This window comes from Balaenoptera acutorostrata, chromosome 18, assembly GCF_949987535.1.
Source record: "Balaenoptera acutorostrata chromosome 18, mBalAcu1.1, whole genome shotgun sequence".
NCBI classification, from domain to species: Eukaryota; Metazoa; Chordata; class Mammalia; order Artiodactyla; family Balaenopteridae; genus Balaenoptera; species Balaenoptera acutorostrata.
This window is the reverse complement of record NC_080081.1, coordinates 8,425,534-8,446,335: the sequence shown is the minus strand read 5'-3', so window position 1 is coordinate 8,446,335 and position 20,802 is coordinate 8,425,534. Positions and strand designations below refer to the sequence as shown.

Here is a 20,802-nt window from a genome sequence, read left to right as displayed (position 1 = left end):
TTCCTGTGATCTCTGCTGAAGTCTCTGTGTACTTTTCAGGGAGGAAGCACTTCCCAGTCTTACTCAAGTTCAAAGAGAAGATGACATCTATGTTTTGCCACCTTTACAAGAGGCAGAGAAAAATAGGTAAATGTTTTAACTACTTAAAATTGTTATTGCTGTATTCAGACAGATTTAAACCTTTCTGTTTTATCTATATAATAAGGCATGTGGGAATTAATGCATCTGAAATACGCATTCTCGACACCTTTTAGAATATTTTTTAAGACCAAACTTTTTATTTACTACCTTTGTGTTTTGGTGGTTTGTGGTGGTTTTTTTTTTTCATTCTCTGGAGCCTGTGCTAGCACTGTTCATTTAGAATTCGTGGAGACGTGGATTCTGGTTTTTCTTACACTTCACTGACACCAGCTGTCTCTACCTGCTTCTCAGCCCGGTGTTTTCTCTCTCACGCCATCACTAAAGTCCGCACATGACGTCCTCCCTGCTAAATCCAGCGGCTGCTTTGCATTTCTCAGCCTGATGTCTGGGACCCTCTCTGGCCACTCTTCCTCGGGCACCCCTGTGCGCTCTTCCCTCCGGCTGGCTGTCAGTCCTCAGCGGCTTCTTTGGTTGACGTGCAGGTGGAGGGCCAGCTTGTCCTTCCCCCACTCCTTTCCTGGGGCTCCTGTGAGGCCACACAGCTTGTGAGTTACCGCTGCGGCCATCATCGTGTCTCGAGGTTACCGTCCTGGCTTCCACACTTCTGTCTGTGTCTCCATCTCTGATCGTACCCTTTTGCGGGAACCCCTCCCTGCCAAGTCCAGTGTCTGGCTGGTAGTGTAGAACCTGCTAAACCCAAATCTGATGTTGTCAGTTCCTCGCTTAAAGCACTTCCTAGATTCTTCCTTCTCTAGGATAAAACTTCAACCCCTTAATCAGGCAGTGTAACTGCAGGAGATTTCACAAAGCTCCTGGGGTGAGGTGACCCCTAATTGCAGCTCCGGCAACCTGCTCTGCCCTGGTGATGGGAGATATGAGGTCATGTTACGATCGCTCGCTTACAGGTGTCCCCACCAGACTGTGAGACCGAGGACGGCACACTTCTTGCCGTCTTACTCACTGTTGTAGCTCCCGTAACCAGCAGCACCTTGCACTCAAGAAATATTTTTGTAAGTTGGCATTAAATCATAGATATTATAAACGTGTGTTTGACTTTCAGTTCAGAAGAGGAGGATGAAAAAGAATGGCAAGAGAGAATGAATCAAAAACAGGCATTACAGGTATTTAAATAAATTTTGAATTCAGGATTCTATTATTTGAAATGAATAACATGCAAATGAATAATTTTAATGAGGTAGTATGGATTTATGAATGTTCTTGGTAAAAAATAAAGACAGACACCTTCTTTACTGGGTGTGCATGTGAATGTATGTACATATAAAATATACACAGACTTATATGTATGGAATTATGCATATCTCGATATCCAAAGTAAGCCATCTTGCTTTTACAACCAACCAATAAATAAATAGAAATAATAAGAAATGCTTGTATAAAAATATGGAAAGCCTATCACCCATGAATAACTTCTAGTAACATTTTGCTGTATATTAGTACCCCTCCTGCCCCTGTATAGTTCAATACCTGTGTGTGTGTGTGTGTGTGTGTGTGTGTGTGTTTGGGTATGTGTATGTGTATCAAGGGTATGTGTGTATGTATATATTTATGAAGATGTATGTTCGTGCACAGGCTGTGGTTACCTATTGCTGTGTAACTTAGTGCTGTGAAAACAGTCTTTTATCATCATCATCTTCTCTGTTCTGGGGGTTGATGAGCTCAGTGAGGCAGTTCCCTCTCAGCGTCTCCCATGTAGGTGCAGTCAGACGGTAGCTGGGGCTGGAGCCCCTCAAAGACCTCCTGCCCTGCGTGCCTGGCGACTGACGCTACCTGTCAGCCAGAACCCCCGCCCGTGGCCTCTCCGTGTGGCCTGAGCTCCGGCACAGCGTGCCGCTGTGTTCCCGGAGCAGGAGCCTAAGAGGCAGTGCCAGTGGGGCCCGCGATGCCCTTTCTGGCCAGCTGTGGGAGGTGCGCAGCCTTGCTTCCGCGGCGCGCTGTTCCCTGGTAGCTGGCTAGGGCCAGCCCCCACTTACTGGGAGGGGAGCTAGGCAACAGGAGGGTCAGAGAACCGTTAGGCAGCAAGAGCGTCAGAGAACCGTGCACAGGTTGCAGAGCCACCGCCACGCGTATCTTAACGCACAACTTGCTTACAAGTTGAGGTGGTGCTGCATGTACAAGTTTTTGAAATTTTTTCCACGTTTCTCGGAAGAGCGGGTAGCATTCTTTGATTCCCAAGCTCACCGTTTCTTGTATGTTCACGTTATTCTGGTATGTCTGGTAGAAGACTTTTGAGCTGAAACTGCAAGATTCTTTAGCTTGTGAAGGTCCTGCATTATTAATGCAGCAAGTGAGCACAGTTTTGGTGAAGACCGTGGACCCTGTGGGCAGAAAGACTTGCAGTGAAGTCCAGGCTTTATAGCTCACTAGCTGTGAGATCTTAGACAAATCAACTTCTCCAAGGCTTTATTTCCTTTTTTTTTTTTTGAACAATAATATTGATGCTTTCCTTGTAGGGACGATGGGAACATTCCTGAGGGAAAACATGGGAAGCTCTGAGTGAAATGACTGGCCTGTCCTAAGTGCTTGCTGGTTTACACACACACAACATGCATACATACAAGAGAGCAAATTGTATTATTTTATCTTTACTAATGACTACTTTTGATTTTAGGTTAAGAGCAAGACAGAACTTATCTAACTAAGGGGACTATAAATATTGTTCAAATTCATAAGGCTCATCTCTGCCTCAGGGTCTTCGCACTTGCTGTTCCCTCAGCCTGAGATGCTCTGTCCCAGAGTAGGTTTTTGGGTGTCTTTCGTGTCCGTGCTTGCAGGTCATTATTTCTAGTGGGGTCTTCTCTATCAAATAATGTTTTTTCTCTTTCTTTTCTTCTAATTAACTCTCTTATCAGATTAACCTGCGTTGTTTTCTCATTGTTATCTTGTTCATTTATTTTTTTATCATGTGTCTTCTTCTGCTCCTAAGAGTAGAGACCTTAGCTTGCATGATCTCTATAGTTCCTTAGCACCTAGAACAGTGCCTGGCAAGTATTTTTTTTCTTTTGAATGAATGAATGAGTGAATGGATACATTCCCTAATCTGCCTATTCACTTTGATGCCTATGGCAGATAATGTACAACTGTGTTTAGCCTATTGTAGATTATGCAGAACTCTGTTTATGATATAAGCACTGAAAAAAATCTGTCATGGTGAATAGAATTAAGTGTATAAAGTGTAAATTTCATGATGCTACGTTTTACTCTTTACAGGAGGCGTTCTTTCAGAATCCTCATGCAGTAGATATTGAGTCTGAAGACTTTAGCAGCCTGCCCCCTGAAATAAAGCATGAAATCTTGACTGATATGAAAGAATTTACCAAGCGGAGAAGAACATTATTTGAAGCAATGCCGGAGGTAAACTATACAACAGTGCATTAATGCTTAGAATTAAGAATATCAGCAAAATTTTTCATTAGAAAAAGAAAATTGATAAGCATTACTTATACAATATACGTTTACAGTAAACGGCATTTGTGTATCTCCGAGATCCTATGAAACATGCATTTATAAGTTTGAACTTATAAATACTTACTCAGAGAAGCTTTTCTTGACTTTCCACCAAGACCAGGTGTTGTCTCCTGCTCTGTGTTCTCACAGCACCTTGTAGTGTCTCTTTAGATTTTAGCACCCAAATGTGCCTACCCTGCTCCCTCTGTATTTTTAGCACTCAGCTCAGTATCTTTCACATAGTAAGTGCCTAGTGTACGCTTAGTGGTTCAATTCTTAGGTTAGTTCATAAAAGTTATTTTAACCCATAATATACATTGTAGAATATTAACATGTTTTGATACCAAAAATATGAAAAAGGCAGGAGCTGTTTCTTTTCCCATCACTCCTTTCTGCTTTTCCACGAAGAACGTGAACATAGGAAAATGCTAAGGTGTACAGAAATGATATCCAAAGGACAGAAGTAAATTTATTTTTGTTTCAGGGGAAACATCCAGGTTCAGTCTATCCATCCAGCATTTTGTTTCTTGAGTGTAAATGGATCTCTGGCTGGTCTTTGAGGAAATAGAATTTGGATTATGTAAACAACAGTGGGAAGGATGGGAGAAAGAGAGGCAGTCCTGATGGTTTGCTCCATTTTTTCTCTTTCTGCCACCACAGAGCATCTGGGATGGGTAGGCCAGGGTAGGATGGTGCACAGCTCGTTGGATCCGTCCTTCTGGTAGCTAAAGGAAGTTCTAAGTCATACAGGCTGGACCTTTGCATTGTCTGAACATTGGGCAAATGCAAAATTGATAATAGTAGTATTGGTAAGTAATAAGAGTAATAATCGTAATAGTAATAGGAGCAATTTAGTATAAGGCTTGGCAACCTGCTTTTTTGTGTTTTTTTTTAAATAAATTTATTTATTTAATTTATTTGTTTTTGGCTGTGCTGGGTCTTCGTTGCTGCGTGTGGGCTTTCTCTAGTTGCAGCGAGCAGGGGCTACTCTTCGTTGCGGTGCGCACGCTTCTCATTGCGGTGGCTTCTCTTGTTGTGGAACACGGGCTCTAGGCACGCGGGCTTCAGTAGTTGTGGCACGTGGGCTCAGTAGTTGTGGCTCGCGGGCTCTAGAGCGCAGGCTCAGTAGTTGTGGCGCACAGGCTTAGTTGCTCCACGGCATGTGGGATCTTCCCAGACCAGGGCTCAAACCTGTGTCCCCTGCATTGGCAGGCAGATTCTCAACCACTGCACCACCAGGGAAGCCCTGGTAACCTGCTTTTGACCCCAGATCTACCACTTACTAGCCATAGCCATGCGGCTCTGGAGAGGTTACTCAAGCTGTTTAAGTCTCAGTTTCTTCATTTGTGGAATGGAGATAGTGACGTCTGTCTCATCGGTGGTTGAGAATAAAATGGGATAATATATTTAAAAACACTTAGAAGAATGTCTTACTCAGGAAATGCCTTATAACTGTTAAGTATTACTAATAGCTGTGATTGCAGTGATTTATTGTGCGTCCTTTGTGGACCAGGAACTGTGCTGGGCACGTCACTTGCGTTCTGAAAGGCTGTCCGCTTAGCCAGAATCAGCACGTCACAGTGCCTGGCACGCATCACATGCTCAATACATGTTTTCTGAGTAAATGATGGAATCATAAACAGTATCCATGATTTCCTTTCTTTTGCCCAGTTCTTTTTGTTTGAAAGATTATCCTTTAACAAAGCAATTATAGCTTTTTCCTACTATTCAAATTTTACTTTTCTAGTATGAAAGTACCACCAATGGAAAAAATCAATTGTTCTTTATCCCCTTTGTGGGAAAAGGATGGAAATATGGGAATACTATCTGTATTTAATATAAGAAATCATTTTATTTATTTATTTTGCCTTAGGAGTCCAATGACTTTTCACAGTACCAGCTCAAAGGCTTGCTTAAAAAAAACTATCTAAACCAACACATAGAAAATGTCCAAAAGGAAATGAATCAACAACATTCAGGACAAATCCAAAGGCAATATGAAGATGAAGGAGGCTTTTTGAAGGAGGTAGAGTCAAGGAGGGTGGTCTCTGAAGATACTTCACATTACATCTTGATTAAAGGTATCAGGTACCATCACTTATTTGACGGTTAAAAACCAAAAATATGTCGTGTCTCTGAATTCTGTAAGCTACCACCCCCAGATAATATGAATGAAGTCCTACTTAATTTATTGACTATAATTATTATTAATGCAATAATAAATGTATATAGCTATTAATGTATTAAGTAGTATCATACCAACCCACTTTAAAATTAACTAACGAATTAACTTAGTTGCTTATTAAATGAGAATTTATAAATTCATTTATGAGAACTGGTATGCTCTTATTCATCTAACTAGAAGCATGTTGTCACACTGTAAAACTACATAGTGAGAATATTTTAATTTTTCTCAAGGTATTCAAGCGAAGAAAGTTGCAGAAGTGGATTCGGAGTCTCTTCCTTCATGCAGTGAAATGCACAGCAGGTCTTCTGACTTGAAGTCATCTCCGTGTGAAAAGCTGGAGCCAAAGGAAGAGCCTGACGCCTCCCCTCCTTCCCCGAGAACCTTACTGGCCGTGCAGGCGGCCCTGCTGGGCGGCAGCTCAGAAGATGAGCTGGAGAGTGAGACCTGCAGGCTGCGCCATGAGAGGCGAGCGCCCGCCACCGCCCGTGCGGGTTCTGTGTCGCCGCTGACTCTCTTGGCCATTCAGAGAGCTCTCGATGACGATGATGAAGACGTGACAGTGCGTGCCAGGAGCGACGTGCGGACAGGAGGGGCAGGCGCGAGAAAACCGAAACCGCTCCAGAGCAGTTCTGACGAGGAGACTGAGGAAGGACCTAAAATGAGAGACGGGGAAGGAGCGCCGTTGGCAGCAGCGTCTCACGCAGCCAGTGTGAGCCTCGCAGAGGAGCCTGTGACCAGCGCTGATGCCGAAAAAGAGCGGACAGAATCGGCTCACTTACCGAGGACTGCCTTTTGTCAAGGCAGCGACTCTAGCGTGCCAAAAGAGCAGATGTCGTCTATTCCCCCGGTGAAGGAAGCCTTTCAGACAAGCGATGAGGCTGCAGTTACGGATGGAAAAGACCCGGTTCCTTTGGAAAACACTGTGGTGCTACCCAGGGATGCACCTGGGCTCCAGAGCGGACCAGAGCGGATACCGACACCTCCAAGTCCAAGTTCCGTGTCAAGGAGTGGAACGCATACCAAAGTGCTTGAGCTACAGCAAGGTCTTCTTCTTCCACCTGAGAGTAAATATGACACCTCTGTTCTTTCAAGTGATGACGAAACAGAATCTGAAAAAAACCCTGCTCCTGAAGGCACCGTCAGTTTGCAAAAATCGAGTGATACGCTAAGTGTCCCTTTAGAGACAATAAGTGACTTAGGAAACGTGGCATCTGTTAATGCCGAAGAGCATGAGAATTTCTTGAAAACCATCCAAGAACATGAGACCGTTGAATCTGCAGGCCAGGGTTTAATTTCAGTTCCAGCCTCCATGGAACCAACGGAAACAGACTCTGAAGAAAGTGAATCTGACGGTAAGTGCTTGTGCTCTTTTAGAGATAAAGAAAAGTAGGATTCGCATCTGCAGGAACCGAGAGGTGCTTTAGTGTAGTCCAGATCCACATCGTTCAGGTGGTGAACTAGAGGCCCAGAAAGGTCAAGTGACTTTGCCAAGGACACACAGCTAGTAATGGAATCTTGACCTTTGCTGTTTGGCTACTCTTTTCGTTGTTGTTTTTAAAGGGAGGGAGTGCCCTAGTTGGAGAAGGTAAAGGTGAGTTTCCCTTTAATTTTTTAACTTTTTATTTTGAAATAATTAACAACTTTTAAAAAGTTGAAAAAGTATCTCAAAACATTCTATTTCCCTCACCTAGGACCTCAGTGGCTGGCATTTTACCACATTGGCTTTATCATCTCTCTCTCTCTGTCTCTCTCGCTCTCTATATGTACACATGTATAGTATATGTCTATATCTATGTATGCTTATGTACCGTCAATCTTCATTTTTCACAGATTTCAAATCTGCAAAATTGCCTACTCACTGAAATTTATATCTAACCCCAGAGTCAGTCCTCATGGTAGTGTCTTTGTGGTCGTTTGTGGACATGTGTAGAATGGCCAGAAACTTGAGTTGCCACGCCGTTCCCAGGTGAGGTTGAGCCAGGGGGACACTTGGCCTTCTTGGTTCAGCTCCCCTGCAGAGGTGACCAGAGGGTGGAGACGGGAGAGAGCAGTGCAGTGTAGACCAAGAAGCTCTGGCTCTGGGGCCATTGGATGGGGTTTGAATCCCAACCCTGGCACCTGTTCGTGGGGCTGTGTATACACCCGTGAGCTCACACTCGTATCTGCAGTTCTTCTCTAGCATCCCAGATCTCATTCTGCACTCTGCCTTCTTTATAATTTCCCTGTCTAACAGTGAGAGACCTTCTGCTATCTTCAGTGTATTTACTTATTTGCTCAGTCTCTGTGTGTATCCAGCTCCCGATATCACTGGCCTCCTCCTTGGTCCTGGCTGTCCCCTTGGTCCCAGCCCCTCCGTCCTGAGTGTGTCCTCAGATCCAGACTCCTCCCCCTGAAGTGAAGTAAGGGAATCAATAAATGCTTTTTATTTTTTTTTATTTATTTATTTATTTTTTTTTAATGAGGATCTTGAATCAGATGCGTATGTTTGATTGATTGATTGATTGATTGATTTTGGCTGTGTTGGGTCTTCGTTTCTGTGCGAGGGCTTTCTCCAGTTGTGGCAAGCGGGGGCCACTCTTCATCGCGATGCGCGGGCCTCTCACCGCCGCGGCCTCTGTCGCCGCGGAGCACAGGCTCCAGACGCGCAGGCTCAGCAGTTGTGGCTCACGGGCCCAGCCGCTCCGCGGCATGTGGGATCTTCCCAGGCCAGGGCTCGAACCTGTGTCCCCTGCATTAGCAGGCAGACTCTCAACCACTGCGCCACCAGGGAAGCCCCAATAAATGCTTTTTAAAAAGAAGAAAGGACATCAAGAGAGGAAGGAAGGAAGTGGAAGAGGAAGAGCTATTTCTTCTGTGTCCTTATCCAGGATTCTTTCTTCTGTGTCACAGCGTTATTCTTTGCTGTGTTCATAGTGAAATAGCATAAAAACATTTTAAAAAAACTCCATGATTGTGTACACACCCTGGTAGTTCTTTTTGAATTTCAAAACAATATTAGTTAACTCAGAGGACGTTTTTGTATAAAGCAAACATGCAAATGTTTGAGAGTGTGGTCCCTAATTTCAGAGACAGTGCCAGTGTGTCTAATTGAAAAGGCTTATTTTGAAGTTACAGGCACTTATCAATAAATTTATTTAATAACAATATACTACTGTTACATGTTTTCTGTGACATTTAAATCTCTTCTTTTTAGGGTAAAACATTTTTCAGGATAGTTTGGAAAGCTCTTGGTGATTTCAGGGTAATTTAAATGTTTTAGTTATAGACAAAATGATCTTATTATTTTGGTACAGGAAGTTTCATTGAAGTGCAGAGTATAAATAGCAGTGATGAACTTCAAGCTGAGTTACACGAAGCTTCCAGACCTCCCTCTGGACAAGATGAAGAGGAACCAGTAGGAACTGAGAAGCAAGAAGCCACAGGTGACTCTCAGGGCCTCCCGAGAGACAACTCTGAGAGGGAGGCCGTGGACTTAGAGCCACCTGAAGAAACTGAAAAAGACGCAGACGACTTGCTCAACGAATGGCAAGATGTTGACCTGGTAATAACGTGACATCGTGTTTTTACTCATTGCTGAGGAAGCCAGGTTAAGTAGCTTCTGAGTTTTTAAGGAGCTGCTGGATGAAGGCATAATAGCTCTTCTTACTCCTGCTGACATGGCTCCTTTCTTGTGGAGGTTGCTGGCTGGGATAGTGTCCACTTCCCGTGTGGGTTAGTGAGGGAACTCCAGAGGTATTACAGACTTGCTCAGAAATCCAAGCGGAAACCTGCATAAGGAGAAAAAGCTTATTGGTAACTTCAGTCAGACTAAATACAGGCTTTTTATAACCAATGAACTTAATTGGGTTATTAATATAATTATCTACAAACAAAATTATCTTATAGGAGGAGCTGGAGACGCTGGAGAGCAACCTTTTAACACAGCAGAATTCACTGAAAGCTCAAAAACAGCAGCAAGAACGGGTCGCCGCTACTGTGACGGGACAGATGTTCCAGGAAAGCCAGGTAGGTGTACAGCTTGGGTGTCCTCAAACAATACCTACCGACATCTTTCCTTAATCAGACTCCCCGAGGACACGTGCATTAAGTTACCCGTTTAAGCACTGCTCCCACTTCCCGGTGGAGGCCAGGTCCTGCGTTTCAGCAGGGGTCATCGCGTGTCTGTACCTCTTCAGGAACTTCTTCGCCTGTTCGGCATCCCCTACATCGAGGCTCCCATGGAAGCAGAAGCTCAGTGCGCCATCCTGGATCTGACTGATCAAACTTCCGGAACGATCACTGACGACAGTGACATTTGGCTGTTTGGAGCACGGCATGTCTATAAAAACTTTTTTAATAAAAACAAGTTTGTAGAATATTACCAGTATGTGGACTTTCACAACCAATTAGGTAAGACTTCAGAGGACGATTGCTTTCTGAAATTTACCTTCAGAATTTGTAGTATGAATTCTTTCTTTCCAAGGAGGTAATTCGGTGCATTAATGGAAATGGTAGATCTATACAGGTTTTCATATAAACGATCTTTTGCTTCTGTAGCAGAATACGATTTTTAATTTGGAACTAAGAAATTAAAACCCCAGACATTTTCTGCAGTTTTAATCATCAGGTCTGGTTACGCTCTAACTGGTTACCTGAGCTCTCCAGAGTAAACCAAAGGTGGTAGAGTGGGGAGACAGGTGGAGGTCACCCCTGGAATCATGAGCCTCATGGTCCTTGTTGTTTCTGGCAGTGATCCTTCATCCTCCCGTTGATTCAGCAAATACACACTGAGCGATTCCTATATGCCAGTTGTTGTTCTTGGCAATGGGAAGTGGGGAAACGGCAGAGAATAAAACAGTCTAGCAGGAGAAACAGATGGTAAAAAAATACATAAATCATAATTTGACAGTGGTATGAGCCATATAGAAAAACAAAGCAGTAAAAGAGAGGCGAGAGTGACCTGCAGTCGCAGGAAGTGCATGTCCTCTGTGGTCAGAAAAGGCTTTACTAATAGGCACCTTTTGGACTGGAGCCTAAAGTAGAGAGGAAGCACGTGCTATGGATACCGTGGGGATGAGCATGTCAGACAAAGGGACTGGCACGTGCAAAGGCCCTGAGACAGAAGCCTGCTTGGTGTGTTCTAGGGAAGCATGGAGATAGTTACGGGCTGAATTGTGTCTCCCCCAAATTCATGTGTTGTAGTCCTAACCTCTGGTACCGCAGAGTATGACTGTGTTTGAAGATAGGTTCTTTAAAGAGGTGACTAAGGTTAAATGAAGTCATTAGGGTGGACCCTAATCCAGTCCGACTGGTGTCCTCTTAAGAAGGAGAGATTAGGACGCAGAGGGAAGACCACGTGCAGACACGTGGAGAGCCGGCCATCTGCCAGCCAAGGAGAGAGGCTCAGAAGGGATCAACCGTGCCGACACCGTGAGGTCAGGCTCCTAGTCCCCAAAACTGAGAGGAAATGAATCCTTTGTTTCAGCCCCTCAGTCTGAGCACTTTGTTACGGCAGGCCCGGGAAACGAATTCAGGGGCCAGTGTGAGTGAACGAGGAGGAGGATGGCAAGAGGTGAGGTCAGAGAGGAAGGAGGAGACCAAAATCAAGTAGGTCCAGAGTGTGGTGGAGAGGCTCTGCGGGTAGACTGGGTTGGGATGTGAGAGAAGGAGAAGTCAAGGATGACCCCCTCCACCCCCGCAGCAGCACATGGAGTGGGCTGGCCTTGGTGAGGGGAAGCCACAGGTGACTCCCAGGGCCTCCCGAGAGACAACCTTCCCTTGGCGGGACGGGGGAAGGAGCAGGTGCATTTGTTGCGGGCGTGAAGACCCGGGTCTGGACGTGTTGTCTCTGAAATGCCCGTTAGACATCCCGACGGAGACGTTAAGGTGCCAGTTGAGTGTGTGTGACTATGGTTCATAGGAGAGGTCCCGGTGAGAGGGCCGAACTTGGGGGTCAGAGGTTATGTGGCATTTAAAACTGCAAGGATGCGTGAAACTTTAAAAATCCAAGCCCAATGCCATTTAAATTTATTTAATTTATTTATTTATTTATTTATTTATTTATTTTATTTTTGGCTGTGCTGGGTCTTCAGTTCGTGCGAGGGCTTTCTCTAGTTGCGGCAAGTGGGGGCCACTCTTCATCGCGGTGCGGGGACCGCTCTTCATCGCGGTGCGCGGGCCTTTCACTATCGCGGCCCCTCCCGTTGCGGGGCACAGGCTCCAGACGTGCAGGCTCAGCAGCTGTGGCTCACGGGCCCAGCTGCTCCGCGGCACGTGGGATCCCCCCAGACCAGGGCTCGAACCCGTGTCTCCTGCATTAGCAGGCAGACTCTCAACCACTGCGCCACCAGGGAAGCCCCCCCAATGCCATTTAAAAAAAAGGAATCTATTTCAAATAGCAAAAGAGAGATACCTTTGGATATTGGATAAGGATATATACATGTATATTATCTGTATAATGAAGTGTTTATAAATGTTATGTAATAAATGTTTATAAAATAAAAAGTGGAAAAATATATAATAACTTTTATTCTTATAGGATTGGACCGGAACAAATTAATAAATTTGGCCTATTTGCTTGGAAGTGATTATACAGAAGGAATACCAACTGTAGGTTGTGTTACAGCCATGGAAATTCTCAATGAATTCCCTGGACATGGCCTGGAACCTCTCCTGAGATTCTCGTAAGTCCTTCTTAATTTCTTTAATTCAGGTGTTTATATATAAATACCCAAATTAAACAGAACTATTATTTACGTCGTGAACTGTCACAAATCATTGTTCCCTGAGAAAACAGGAGGAGGTAATGGTTGGGGTTACTAAAGTTTGTTTTCCCTTTTCTAGAGTTTGATGAAATCATAGGCAATTATTTTTAGAGGTGCCAGGCTTATCCGAGTTTAAGGATACATGGTCAGTCCAGTGGGAATTCCTGGGAGTGTAGATGTTACTGTTTCGTTCATTCAAATATTTCCTGAGCAGCTACTATGTGCTAGACAGTGTGCTAGGCTGGAATAGGGGAGGTGACTGAGGCCCAGGCTGTGTCCTCAAGGAGCTGCCACACCCTGGGGGCGAGGGCGAAGCATCCACGTGCTTGGACTTCTGTGTGCCGAGTGTTCTGAGGGAGGTCGGCCAGACAGGGGCATGGGGCTGTATGCCAGGAACGTTTTCTCTCTGCGTGTAGACTTGATGTATTCAGTGGTGGCGTCTCCTTCTGTCCGGAACCCAGAGTTGTGCTGTACTTGGGGTACACTCTTTGTTTTTGGAGATTCTGAGATGGCGCTAGTTACGAGGTTGTCTGTGAAAGTAGTTCTTTCTTAAGGTTGCTCCTTGGTGGCATTTTTCAAAAAAAAAAATATACTTCGCACAGCATAAATTTTACTCTTTTAAAGTCCAATTCAGTGGTTTTTCGTCTAGTCACAGGTTGTGATGGCATCTTTTAATCATCAGTTTGACATGGGATACTATTTGGCAGTAGCTGATTTAATGATTCTTTAGTGTTCTCTCCAGTCGTAGCTCCTGGTTTGAAAAATTTCGGGATGTTCTGGTCTGAAGATTCAGTGATTAGAATTAAATACAAAGTTGTTTGAATGATTGCTGTCCTCCAGCCTTAGCACACATAGCGATGTATTTTATTTTTTGCTTTCGTCATCTCTCTTTTCATAATTTTCTTATTGTTGTGGAAATGTATATACTGAAGGTACGTTGTTAGGTTGCTTGTAAGTCATGGTATGTAAATAACTTGCAAAAGTACAAGTAACTTTTATACAAATAATAAACACACATTAGAAAAATGACAAAATATGAATTAAAAAGATTACAGATAACATTTTGGTTTATACAGTGTTAGTCTTTTCTGTGCACAATATACACATGCATTTTATATATAATCACACACACGCACAAGTATACTCGTATAAGTCTGTTATTATTATTATTTTTTTTACAAGCATGGGACGATGCTGTATACTTTTTATGTTACCTGCAACTCATTTGGTGATAGAACAGGGCATATTATCAGCGACGTATAGATTTACATTGCTGTTTTTAATGACTCCATAGGAGTCTTTTGATGTATCATGAATAACTAATTTAATCAAATGCCTGTTGTTATTTCTGGTTTTTTTAAAAGTCTGAACAGATACTGCCTTGAGTGACTTTATATACATGTCTTTGAGTTCTTACCGATTATTATTTTAGGATAAGTGAAAATGGTATCTAACTTTTCGATTTGGTGTCCTGGTTATTGGCGAGAGTAAATTTTTTTTCATGTTTGTTGACAGTTTGCCATGCTGATCTAGTGAATGCCTGTTTACGCCGTTTTTCTTCTCTCAACAGTTCTTGCTCGTTTGTTGCTGTCTGAATGGTTACGTTTTTAGTCAGCTCTAGTAATTTCTGCCTTGGTCTTTTAGCTTGCTGATGGCAGATAGGAGCTGCCCCCGCCTGCTTGTCTCTGCAGGGTTAGGACGGGTGCAGTTAAAGGGCGCGGAGACAGTGGAAGAGCAGTTAGACTGGGAGGGTGTGTCGCCTTGCTTTCTTCTCTGCTTTCCCTTTTCCTAACCAGACCCTGGCCCGCCAGTCCCCCTTTACAGCAGAGCTGCTCTGAGTCTGCAGGCTGAGTTCAGCCCAGCTGTGTTTGCTTTGGCCTACACAATATGTTCTTTAATTTTGAGTGGGCTACCAACATTTAAATTGGGGGAGATTTCACAGAAAATTTTGGATTTTCCTGGGGGGAAATGAGATCTGAAAATCCTGAGCCCAAATTCCCAAATAGCCCAGAAACAGAGAACAGCAGTTCCACTCCGCTGGCTTGGTCAGGGCACAAACCCTTCAATTTTACCGCAGTCACTGCGGCTCCCTCTTGTGTCCCCCGAGCTCGGCTGATTGATTGGCAGATGCCGCCTTTCACCTTCAAGCGCCTGGCCCTCTTGCTTGAGGGAGGGGTGCTCCTTCTGGTTTGGTGAGCTTGCAGTGTGTTGTGCTGCTCTTCCAGGCTGGCAATCATGATCACTCTTTCAGAGATGAAAATTCACAAGAGAGTAGGGGAGAATTATAGCTATTCTCCCAGCGACCTCTTGAACAATATTTTAAAACTGGTGAAGATAGATCTTTTTTTCCTTTTTGCATTTCGATCCTGCACGAAGACTGAAGTTAGAACACTAGATGGCGCTCCTGCCTTGCTGAGCTGCAGCACTGGTGGAGACCAAGCCCGTGAGTCAGGTCCTGAGACCAATGAGTATGTGCAGCCCCGGAGGTAGGGTTTTTTAGGTTCCGTTAGTGCGTAGATTGGAGAGGGTTATATTTATGTTTTTAACTTTTATGCCATTTATTTATCCTAATTGTGTAAATTTTTCTGGTTGTCCGTTGCCACATTACAAGCTACCTTAAACCTCAGTGACTTCAAACAGCAACAGTCAGAGATTTTGCTCGTGAATCCGCAGTTCAATCAGGCTGCGCAGGGTGGGGGTGTCTCTCCTGGTGCCAGGTGTGTCGGGGGCGTCTCAGCTGGGCTAGAGGGGCCCCGTGAGGTGGCTCGCTCATGGCTGGCAGGCGGTGCTGTCGGCCGGCACGTGGCCTGGGGGGCCTGGACCCTCTCCATCTGGACCCCCTCACGAGCTGGAGCTTCCTCACAGCATGTTGGCTGCTTTCAAGGCAAATATTCTAAGAGACAGGAAGTGGAAACTGCAGTCTTTAAAGGCCTGGCACAATGTCCCTTCCTCAGCCACGGAGCCTGCCCGACTCAAGGGTAAGGGACATGGACCCCACCTCTTGTTGGGAGGAGGGTCCAAGAATGGGCTTTAACCCACCGTAGTGATTTATACTCACAATGGAAAAATTGAAAAAGGAATAAAACATAAAGAAAAGTAACAGCTGTATCCTCGCTTAGAACATTGCCTAGCACACAGTAAAATAACAGTTGTTAGTGTTTTTTATTATTTTAAATATCTCTGTTTACTTTTTCTTTCTTTCTCCTCATATATACATTTTTTTTCCCAGTATTGGGATCACACTTGATGTAGAGTTATATTCTGCATTTAAAAAATTTAACATCTTCTTGGCATTTTTACATTTTATTAAATGTTCTTGGTTCCTGATTGTAGTTGACTGGAGGTAAATAATACGGATACATTGATATTACTTCATTTTACCACTGGGAAAGGGAGGAACTGTGACTTTTCTGTGAGTGTGGGCTCTGGAGGGAGACTGTAGCAGTCCCAGCTGTGAAGTCTTGAGGAAGCGGCTTCTGTTTGAGTCCAGCTTCCTTGTCTGTGAGGTGAGGCCTGTGCTCGTGTGATGACAGCGCCTGTAGAGCAGCTAACACAGCGCCAAGCCCAGGGGAAGGGGGCGGTCAGTGATGGCCTCGTTGTATACTGTGTGAATAACACGAGACATGTACCAGTGTCATTTTGTAAGTCACAGGCTTTGTTCTGGAGTTGGGTGGGACTTGACTTGATGTCTCTGAACTTTACGTTGAGCTCTTTGTCTTCTCTGAACTTTACGTTGAGCTCTTTGTCTGTGGTGCGTCTGCCATAAGGTCTTACTGCTTCACGAAGGTTCGTTTCCTTTGCCTTGTAGCGAGTGGTGGCATGAAGCTCAAAAGAATAAGAAGATAAGACCTAATCCTTATGACACCAAAGTGAAAAAAAAGTTACGCAAGTTGCAGCTCACGCCTGGCTTCCCTAACCTGGCCGTGGCGGACGCTTACCTCAAGCCTGTGGTGGATGAGTCCAAGGGCTCGTTTCTGTGGGGCAAACCCGATCTCGACAAGATTAGAGAATATCCTTTCCCTTCCTCAGACCTCAGGAATAGCAAGTCTAATATGTGTTTTGGTTTAAAACTTATGGGACATGAACTTGGATCAGTTTTATTTTTAAATATTCCATCAGCTAAGATGCTCCTTTCTGTTCCTTTCTCTCTCTCCTTAATTTTTTTTTTTTTGTGGTAAAATACACATAACATAAAATTTACCATCAGTGGTTATTAAATACATTCACATTGTTGTGTCACCGTCACCACCATTCATCCCCATATTCTTTTCATCTTGTGAAACTGAAACTCTATCCCTGTTAAACACTAACTCCCCCATTCCCCTCCCCCAGCCACCACCATTCTACTTTCTGTCCCTGTGATGTTGACTGCTGTAAGTATGTTCCTCATGTAAGTGGAACCGTACCGTATAGGTCTTTTTGTGACTGGCTTACTTCACTTAGCATAATGTCTTCAAGTTTCATCCAAGTTGTAGCATGTGTCAGAATTTCCTTCCTTTTTAAGGCTGAATACTGTTCCATTGTATGTAACATCATATTTTGCTTATCCATTCATCTGTTGATGGACACTTGAGATGCTTCCATGTTTTAGTTACTGTGAATCATCTTTTTAGTTTTAAAGAGAATCTTTATTTGAAGTAAGTAGTGATAAGCATTCATAGATACACTACATACTTAAGTATTCATTCTGAAAGAATAGAAAAGATTTTTAGTTGTATTCTTTCTATTACTGTTCCTTTCTGCATATTTAAATAATCATTTGGATAGATGTTTAAAAGTTTGCCATAGTATTAATCTAACTACATCTTTTCTCAAAGAAAAAAGAAATATATGTGATATTAGAAATTTGTTTTTATTCTAGATTAACCTTTTTTCATAGTCATGAGTCTTTGATGTCCTAAAATGAGAGTTGAATATCTTTTTATCTTAGAGGATATTTATAAGAACATCGTGCCAGATGATTATGTTGGAATAATTTGTTTTGTTATTCTTTTCTTTTATCATTTTAATCTTTATAAATAAGAAAATCTTCGGAGACATGGGGAATGGAATCAAGGGTGGCTTTGGACCTTTTTATTTATCACTTGTTTAAATGTCTTTAAAAACATGTATGAGTCTTAACTGCCTGCATATTTTGTCAGCGGTATTTTGGCTGGAACAGGATGAAGACAGATGAATCTCTGTTTCCTGTATTAAAGCAACTGAATGTCCAGCAGGTAATCATGGCAGCTCTTTTCCTAAGTTCAGGATAGAGAGTAAAGTTAGGAAGGCTGTGAGGGCCAGCTGTTAAAGACCAGTTACTTTTATTTTAGGGCACGTAACATACATTTAAAAATTATTATACTTTAGTAAGAGAACAGAGGAAAACAGAAAACGGGAAAGCTGGACTTTGTCTTCATTTTCCACTTTCACTCTTAGGGCTGAACTTTGATATCCTTTTGTATTCACTCTGACTTTGAGAAAAACAGTCTAATAATGGATTGCATACTGAGGTGTTTATGGTTAAATATTTTACCCTTTTAGAGCTATTTTCATTTTTAAAAAGTTTAAGAAGTGCCCAGTCCAAAGCAGTTCTGAATATTAAGTGTCTTCAAGTACTGATATTCTTTAACTCTGTAAATGAATCATCAAAGGTACTAATTCAGTCATAGTATACTGGCAGGAGAGATTTTTGAGGTGAAAAGAAGGCTCTGTATGACCCTTGGTTCCCTTAGGTAGGTAACAGCATCTCGCTTTATCCATGAGTGTGTTCCTACCCACACAGAAACCCCCTCCCACCCCAGAGACAGGCCACAAAACATACATACAGGTAGACCATTCAGCAGAATTCAGACCATCTCCTGCAAGATACATGTTTTAAGTTAAATCCTTTTCCATTAGATTGGGTTAATTTTGGAAAAACCAACCAACCAACAAACAAAAAACTGAGGTAGACCTCCTTTCCAGAAACTTTCGTGTTGTTTGATGACTTTCTGTACCTGAAACATTGTACGCCCACCGACAAGGAAAGCTAGTTGGCTTAGTAACTGATTACTCCTTAATTTCAGATAAATTTTGTTGTAATACTATTCTCCCTTTTCATTGTAGACATTAATATAAGTTTATTTCCCCAAAATTAGAAAGTGAAAAAAATGAATTAAAATTACTCATTGTTTGCTTCCTCTAATACAGATGTTAACATTTACGTCCATTTTCTCTTATTTTTCCCCTCCTTCCCACATATATTTATTATCAGACATAAGTGCAATTTGTTATAAATAAAGCCCCCATTCACTGGTTAAGGTAAGTTTTTTTTCTGTGTATCGCATGGCCTTCATTGTTTCAGATGGCCAGATTACATTTTGTCAAAGAGATTTAACTTGGTTCACTTCACTTAGTAGACCTTGAATTTTCAGGTTTTCGTATGTAATGCTGTGATGAACATCAGGCATGTAACTTTTCTCAAATGTAACTATTTTTAAAGAATGTCTTCCTGAAAGTGGATTTGCTGAACAAAAGTCAAGAATATTTCCTACGACTCCTAATATATAATACTGTGAAGTTTCTTCCTGAAGGTATCATATGATGACAATGTTTTTAAAAGAAGGGAAGAGTAGAATTTAGAAACAGACCCCATGAAGTTGTGTTGCTCTAAAAGAAGATGATATATTTGGCCCCTGAAAAATATTTAACTCTCTTTCGATGCTGAGGAAGGGATTTCCTACTTGATATGTGGGTGGAGGGCTTAGTTGACGGAGGTGGTACGTGTACTGCTTTAAGTATGATCTTGAAAGTAACATTTGCTGCCAGTCATTCATTTGGGAGAGATGGGCTTTGAGAGAGAATGAATTAGTATTTTCTGAAAGAGTCATCCAATGCCAGTAATCAGGGTGGAATTCTTCGATTTGCTTTAGAAAGTTTACTTACTTGTCTGATTTATTATTATTATTATTATATATTATTTCATTTTTTTAGACGCAGCTCCGAATTGATTCTTTCTTTAGATTAGCTCAACAGGAGAAACAGGAGGCTAAGGGTATTAAGAGCCAGAGACTTAACAGAGCTGTGACATGTATGCTGAGAAAAGAAAGAGAAGAAGCAGCCAGTGAAATAGAAGCAGTTTCTGTGGCCATGGAGAAAGACTCTGAGTTCCTCGATGAGGCAAAAGGAAAAACCCAGAAGAGAGGCACAACAAATAGATGGAAAGAGTCATCCAGCCCGAAAAGAAAGAGGCTTTCGGATTCTAAACGGGGGCACGAATGTGGTGGGTTTTTGGGGGAGGCCTACCTCTCGCAGTCATCCGATGCCTCTTCAGGTGGGGATGAGGAATATTTCCCTGTAGCGAACGTGCAAAGGGGAAAAGCAGCCGTAGAGTCAACAGTCAGCTCTGCAGGTGCACAGAGCACAGCGCGGCCTGCTCCCGGGAGAGACGGAGGTGCCGCCACGAGCAGCTCCAGCGATGATGGCGGGGAGAAGGCAGAGCCCGTCCTGGTCACCGCCAGGTCTGTGTTCGGGAAGAAAGAGGGGAAACGGAGAAGTACGAGAGGAAGGAAGAGGAAAATCTAAAGACGCCTAAATACACATGTATCCTCTCTAACTGGGTACAGCTTAACATTTCGTCATGAATTTGTTGTGAGGAAATAATAAAATTCAGAGTATTTGCACAGTCTTTGTTGTGTGGTTTTTAAAAATATGGACGTTAAACTCGACATTTATTTTTAAATATATTACCTTTTTCTAGTGTTTTCCACTTCATTGAATATTTCCTTGTATTTACAGGCTTTGTCTGTTCATGTTTCTATTATTATACAACGTCTGATGCTTTCTGACAACATTAAAAAGGGAAAAAGGATTTCTGTTGATCGGTACTCACTCTCAATGTGCGTTTCCTCTGACTTTCCTACCTAGACGAGAAGAAAATATATTTATATTTATATTCATCTTATTTATATAAATATATTTATATTCATTTATATTTACATTTCAGTCCAACTTCTCAAATACTTGGACTACAGCTGCTGCTTTTCTTTGCTCGTTATTTATTCCTTCATAATTTGAAATACGTCTTCTGCTTCAGTCTTCTCTAACGGCTTTCTACTAAAATCAACACTGACTTCCACATAAACTCAAGTCTTGTCTTTTTTTTTTTTAATTTTATTTATTTATTTATTTATGCATGTGTTGGGTCTTCGTTTCTGTGCGAGGGCTTTCTCTAGTTGTGGCAAGCGGGGGCCACTCTTCATCGCGGTGCACGGGCCTCTCACTATCGCGGCCTCTCCTGTTGCC

The 20,802-nt window shown here is 42.8% G+C and overlaps 1 protein-coding gene across 12 annotated transcripts in view; it reads left to right on the top strand.

The window, feature by feature from the left end:
• The window catches only part of ERCC5 (ERCC excision repair 5, endonuclease), a 266,206-nt gene that overhangs the window by 16,339 nt on the left and 229,065 nt on the right, over positions 1-20,802 (top strand). For 9 of the 12 annotated variants that reach the window (XR_009005888.1, XR_009005889.1, XR_009005893.1 and 6 more), the window contains exons 4-12: positions 40-126; positions 1,202-1,262; positions 3,370-3,513; positions 5,480-5,687; positions 6,025-7,146; positions 9,088-9,335; positions 9,680-9,799; positions 9,970-10,183; positions 12,312-12,456. Coding sequence is in view for 3 of the 12 variants with exons in the window: in XM_057532767.1 (XP_057388750.1) it covers positions 40-126; positions 1,202-1,262; positions 3,370-3,513; positions 5,480-5,687; positions 6,025-7,146; positions 9,088-9,335; positions 9,680-9,799; positions 9,970-10,183; positions 12,312-12,456; positions 16,346-16,548; positions 17,671-17,753; positions 19,492-20,082 (3,226 nt within the window). In the remaining 9 variants the exon portion in view is untranslated. Of the gene's footprint in view, positions 1-39; positions 127-1,201; positions 1,263-3,369; positions 3,514-5,479; positions 5,688-6,024; positions 7,147-9,087; positions 9,336-9,679; positions 9,800-9,969; positions 10,184-12,311; positions 12,457-16,345; positions 16,549-17,670; positions 17,754-19,491; positions 20,366-20,802 lie in introns of those variants that run through there. The other 3 variants (XM_057532767.1, XM_057532766.1, XM_057532768.1) reach the window with 3 other exon arrangements.